This window comes from Quercus lobata, chromosome 8 (genome assembly GCF_001633185.2).
Source record: "Quercus lobata isolate SW786 chromosome 8, ValleyOak3.0 Primary Assembly, whole genome shotgun sequence".
In the NCBI taxonomy this organism is placed as follows: domain Eukaryota; kingdom Viridiplantae; phylum Streptophyta; class Magnoliopsida; order Fagales; family Fagaceae; genus Quercus; species Quercus lobata.
The window spans coordinates 10508551-10514205 of record NC_044911.1 but is presented as its reverse complement, the minus strand read 5'-3'; the positions used below and the strand labels follow the sequence as shown (position 1 = coordinate 10514205).

The 5655-nt window shown below is 35.9% G+C and overlaps 1 protein-coding gene across 3 annotated transcripts; it reads right to left on the bottom strand.

The window, feature by feature from the left end:
• Window positions 1-318: 318 nt before the first annotated feature.
• On the bottom strand, window positions 319-5347 carry LOC115954501 (1-acyl-sn-glycerol-3-phosphate acyltransferase-like). Of its 3 annotated transcripts, none has more exons than XM_031072365.1 (6): window positions 5080-5347; window positions 3954-4330; window positions 2493-2642; window positions 1606-1704; window positions 1434-1526; window positions 319-896 (listed from the first exon to the last, which is right to left on the bottom strand). In XM_031072365.1, the coding sequence occupies exons 2-6, from the start codon at window positions 4272-4274 to the stop codon at window positions 639-641; spliced, it is 921 nt and encodes a 306-aa protein (XP_030928225.1). In that variant the 5' UTR covers window positions 4275-4330; window positions 5080-5347; the 3' UTR covers window positions 319-638. The 3 variants fall into 3 exon arrangements, with proteins under 3 accessions (XP_030928225.1, XP_030928224.1, XP_030928227.1); XM_031072364.1 differs by having other exon boundaries at window positions 5054-5346; XM_031072367.1 differs by lacking the exon at window positions 2493-2642 and having other exon boundaries at window positions 5054-5347.
• Between the last annotated feature and the right edge of the window lie 308 nt (window positions 5348-5655).

Here is a 5655-nt window from a genome sequence, read left to right as displayed (position 1 = left end):
ATCCTTAGAGAATATTCCGAACTGCAAGCTCAGAGCAGTTCATTCTTTTATCCTTAAGAATATTCCATGTTGCAATATCATGTATGACAAAAGCTAACTTCCAGGTCCACCATGAGTCCATGACACCATTTGATGGAAGTAACAAATTATGGAAAAACTAATAATGCTTGTATAGCATATAATTCTAAATATCAGTTCTCATCATCAAGTAGTGTTGAACTAAAACAATAGCAAGGCTAATCTGGTGGGAAAATGGGATGTTAATTTGTGCCATTTTCCTTCGCCATAAAAGAATAACCATTAATGAAAGCTGTGAACTTTGAGTGGAAAATGGATTTTGCTATTAGTTGAAATGACAGAAACAAAATTTATACAAATCCATATACAAGAGCAATGGGATGGTGATACTATTCACTTCAACACTGAAATTGATCATACCTAATTTTACAAGACTAAGAAAACCTAGTCAATAATGGTTCTTGTACAAGCAAACTGAGCTTATTGCAATAGTATGAGCAGTATACTACACTAACATTCATGCCGCTCTCAAAATTGATTAAATTATGCTTATTGCAGCAATTAACATGAGATTTACTTCTAAGACTTGAACAATCACAAAGATGAGGTACCTCAACAGCTCAACTATTTCTGGAGCTTTCTAATGGAAGAGGCCTCTGAGACTCAGGAAGGTGTTTGGCATACAAATCATGTACCATCCTAATGTAGTCATCAATCTTGTCAGCTGTCCAATCCTTGGTACTTATTGGAGGAAGAAACTTTACGTTTAGAGGTGCAGGTCGAATATGTAAGCTGCCCTTCCTCCATGCTAGATGGGTACCAGTCAGGACCATCGGAACTATTGGGAGCCCTGTTTGCAATGCCAAATGAAAAAATCCCTGTGAGGGCGAAGTGATATGTTAGCAATACGCTTTAATATAGAGCACAACCAAGAAAGTGAGCACATCTATTACATAGCCTAATAATACACATAAATGAAGAAAGAATACACGTAAATGGTCAACAGATCCTTCGTTTATCATTTAGTTATAATCATCATATTATATGGAATTCGCTGCTTTATTTTTGCCTATGGTTATATCAGCAAGAACAACACAACATTTATCATCCAAATAAAGGTAAGCCAAATTTGACATGAAGGTCGTATGTCATCATGTGTTGCATTCCATTATATTAAATGCACTAAATTTTATAAAATGGGAGGTCCTAGTAGCCTTACAACTTTATTTATTACCTAAGTATTTGCTCAATACTCAAGAAAGGCCCAAGTCCAGTGCTTAGTACATTGGCTTGGATACCCCTACGTGACTTCTGCCACTTAAATGTCATGCACAATGTTACCACCAATTCCACTATGTGAATTATATAATAAATGTGAGGAAAATAATGTGATCAAACAAGGGATGAATTAATGCCTTCTTGAAGGGGAGTAATCGTCCATTTTTGGACCTGGTGCCCTCAGGAAAAATGATCAAAGACAGGTTGTTTTTCACCACTGCTCGGGCTGCCTGGGCATGATAAGGATCACAAGTTAGATATACAGGGGAAAAAAATGCATGACAGACAATGTGGGGGAAAAAGGGACACCTCTTTCATGGATTCAATGGCTGCAGTAGGGTTGGAGCGATCTATGCGAAGATGATTTGCCAAGACATAAAGTTGTCCAAATAGGGGATACCATATTATCTGCATCAAACAACTATTAAGTTACTGAAGTTCATCAATCCCTCCCAGAAAGTATGCAAATGTGGTATAGGCACAATGACTATATGCAAAATAAAGATAAACGTACCATAAGGCGACTAGCAAGTAAAATCACCTTTGCATAAATATATAGTTAATCAAGCCAGAGGCACTTGGAGATTACACCATGAAATCAAAATACTTTCCACAGCTTTTAAGGGCACAAATCCATTTTTCACAATGTACTGTCACTGGGAATGGATTTAGTAAGTAAAAGAAAAAGGGGGTGGGGTAGCAACATGCTGCTGTATAACTTACTGCAACTACATAGGCTAATTTTAGGATTTTGGTAGACTTTGGTGTAACCAAGTTTCCTTAGGCCATGTCTCCTACAGCCAATCTTGACTGTCACCAATAGCAATTAAGAAAAACAAAACAGTATAATTGCTTCACTTGCAAAGAATAATCTTCAACCTGATATGACAAACTCATATTTTATATGATACAAAACGGAACTATTTCCAGTTTGTGTTGGGATGGGAAGAAACCATAATTGACGACAACCAGGCCTTGATCAATCAAATATGACAGCAAGAAATGAGTATCTTGAGTGGGATGTAGATATTTACTAAGAGGAACCTTGCTTGTTCACAATTTCACATGAGCAGCTCCATGAAAGGCACATCTAATCTTTACGGTGATACATAAAAATTTTATTTTGAAGGAATTAAAAAAAAAATCAAAATACAGAAAAAAGATCTGCCATGTTTATTCTAAAAAATCAAACATACCTCCTTCTTGGCAATGCCAACTGTGCCTGTGGGAGTCAACCACATTATAAGGAAAACATCCAGAGGAGATGCATGATTACTGATATAAATGGCTCTCTTATTAGAAAATTCAGCACCCTCTATCTTTATAGGATTCCCAAGGATCCATATCTGCGATCAATGTTCTGAAGCATTAATCATCTACTACAAAACCCCTCAAATTCTCCAACTAAATAAACTGCAGAAACTAATATAGGATATGTTGAACAGCAAAATCACTATTGATGAGTACTATTCAAGTATCAGTAAATGCTTGTGGAGTAGTATCAGAATTGAAACCTAGGACGTTATGGTCACATGTTTTCTGGTCACATTCATACTGCATTGTCATATCTTCAAGAATGCAGTACACCGCCCTACTTCACTAGTTCTACATGGTATTGTTCTGTGTACAGTTCTATTTCATTGAACATATCTTTCCTCAATGCAATGTATGATAAAGAGTTTTGAGTTAGGTTAAAAAAATATAGAGTACTTATTACTTAAGAACACATTCACTGTAAGATGCTCCTAAGACAAGTTGTCTTTGAGTCTAGCATGTGAAATGGGAGGTATATATATATTTTCAGTAATAAATGTTGAAGAAAACAATTTGTTTAACTCTCTTTTCATTTTTGGTTTGAAGTCACTATCTTGCCACCCACCTGAGCATTTTCTGTTATTCAAACTGCTACAGCCTAAAATCAATGCCATGCTGTGGTCCATTCCATGATCACTATAATTAATGTTTCGACTTTTCAGCATTCAACAATTTAGAAAAATAGTCTCTCCTTGGGCATCGAGCCACTCATTTATCATGAAATATATGGATAAAATTCTCTTGCAAAATCTGTATGACTATGAATTAAAAGGAATCGTTAACTTATTGCGTGCAATTCATAGATCATTCACCTTGAGGAGAACAGTTTATAAATCTTTACATGGTTGCTAATAAATTCTACATTTGTACATGAAAGGAACATTATTTTAGCCAATGAAATTGGGAAACCAAAAGCTAATGTGGCTAAAACAGCAACCAGATCATGACCACAAAGTCAATGCCAACAACTCTTCTAGTCTTCTGGGGCCGGTGATATTGCAGTGGGAATTAGAAAAGGAGAGAGAGAGAGAGAGAGAGAGAGAGAGAGAGAGAGAGAGCGCAATCATATTAGCCTAATACAACTCTATGGCTCGATTTTTGGGTCTTATGGAAACAAAACAAGGAAAAGCATAATACAAAATCTCCTATCCTTTGCCTCAAGTTTCTCAGCAACCAAACAAATAATAAAAATACCCAATATTGTTCTTCTATACTCCTTATTCCCTAATATGCGCTACTCAACCATTAAGAAACACAGAAAAACTTCAACACCATGGCTATTTACTTCAAAATTTCAGCACAAGCAAACTTAGCATGAACCATAAAATCAAAAGGTACCTTACCATCAATCTACCAGTCACATGTCCCCATATATTCCCCTGCCTAATCCTCTCATAAGGCCATGGTAGAAGCATCAGCATGATCAACGCCCAAACGAATGTCGTAAACATCATCGTTACGAAACATATGAAAATTTTAATCCAAGATATCAACACTGAAGCCCATCCATCACTATCCGCATACAAATCGGTCCTTGGCTTCAACTCCAATTCTTCTTTCACCGAACTTTTCACTGTTTCCTTCACACTAAGACCAGTGCTTGCATTGAAGTAGCTCTCCAATCTTCTAGTCCTCATAAAAGAACTAGTTCCACCGTTCTCCATGTATCAACAATTAAAGTCCTTGCAGGGTCTGATTACAAATGATACAGAGAGCGTACCTGAACAGGACAACAACATAACAGATTGTAAAAACAACAAAATGTGAACTACAATAGAAAACAAACCATTTGGCTGCTAAGAAAGTGGAGAAAAATTGAACCTTGTATTTTCCTTTCGTTTCCCAGAAAACTAAAACCAAGTTTTGAAAAATTAATTGATCCAATAAAGCTGTAGACTTCGTTTTAAAACTATATACTCAATAAATCAAAGATTTTCAAAGTTATGAAGGTAACCAAAAAGCTTCCAAAAGCCGTATCCTAGTCAAACAAACATTGCTTATTCTATATAGAAAGAGAAAATTCAGGAAACATAGCTAGCAAGTACCAAAGCCTTAAACTATACGATAACTATATATTTTTAAACTCTAATAGAAACTGGGTCAATGAGAAAACTGATTGAGAAAAGAAGAACCTTAATAAGATTCCGCTTAGTTGCCAAGGAAGTGAAGGAAAAAATGAAAAGTTTATACTTGAGTTTCCGAGAAGATAGAAAAAAAATAAATAAATGAAACTTCAAAATGAGATAGGTTTTTCTACAACACGCATGGCTTAGCTGAGTTGGGTTGGGTTGGGTTGAGTTTATAGATTACACACGCCATATATATATATATATATATATATATATATACATATATATTTTAAATAATGTTTTCTCGGCAGCCAAACAGACCCAAAAGTTCAAGCTTTTCATGACAGACAAGAAGACCCACTAAACATTCTTACCAAATATGACTTTGGCTTCCCCCTACCTCAGAAAACTCTCGAGGAAGTCTTTGAATTTGTTCACTGAATCCCAGAGTATGAGGGGGAGAATAAGATAGATAAAAAGAGAGAGAGACAGAGAAGCCTAATGGGAAAAGCGTAGTAGCGTACTAGGCAATTTATTGGATGGAATATGGCAGCAAGTAACAGTCTCTGTGTTTGTGGCAAATAGTGAAAAGAACAAACTAATTAAGGCCAAGACCAATACAAAGAAAATGTAGTGGTGGCTCTGAAGTGAGAAAGAGACTAAGAGAGAGAACCAAAATTTGTGTCACAAAATTGTTGGGGTAAATTTATTGGCTCTTTCTTATATAGTAATCAAAACGTGGGTTCCTTCAAAAAAAAAAAAACGTGGGGCTATAGTTGTTGGGTCAGACTGTTGCGTTGTATTTGCTGTTTTGCCATGTTGGGGAGGGAGAACCGGGTCTGAACATGGAGGGAAATTTTTATTGCATACACTCACTTGGACACAGAACACACACTTAAATTTTCCTCTTTTTTTTTTTTCATAAGACCAAAATACTAATTAATTTTTGGTGTGTATACTAAAATTTTCAAGTCAA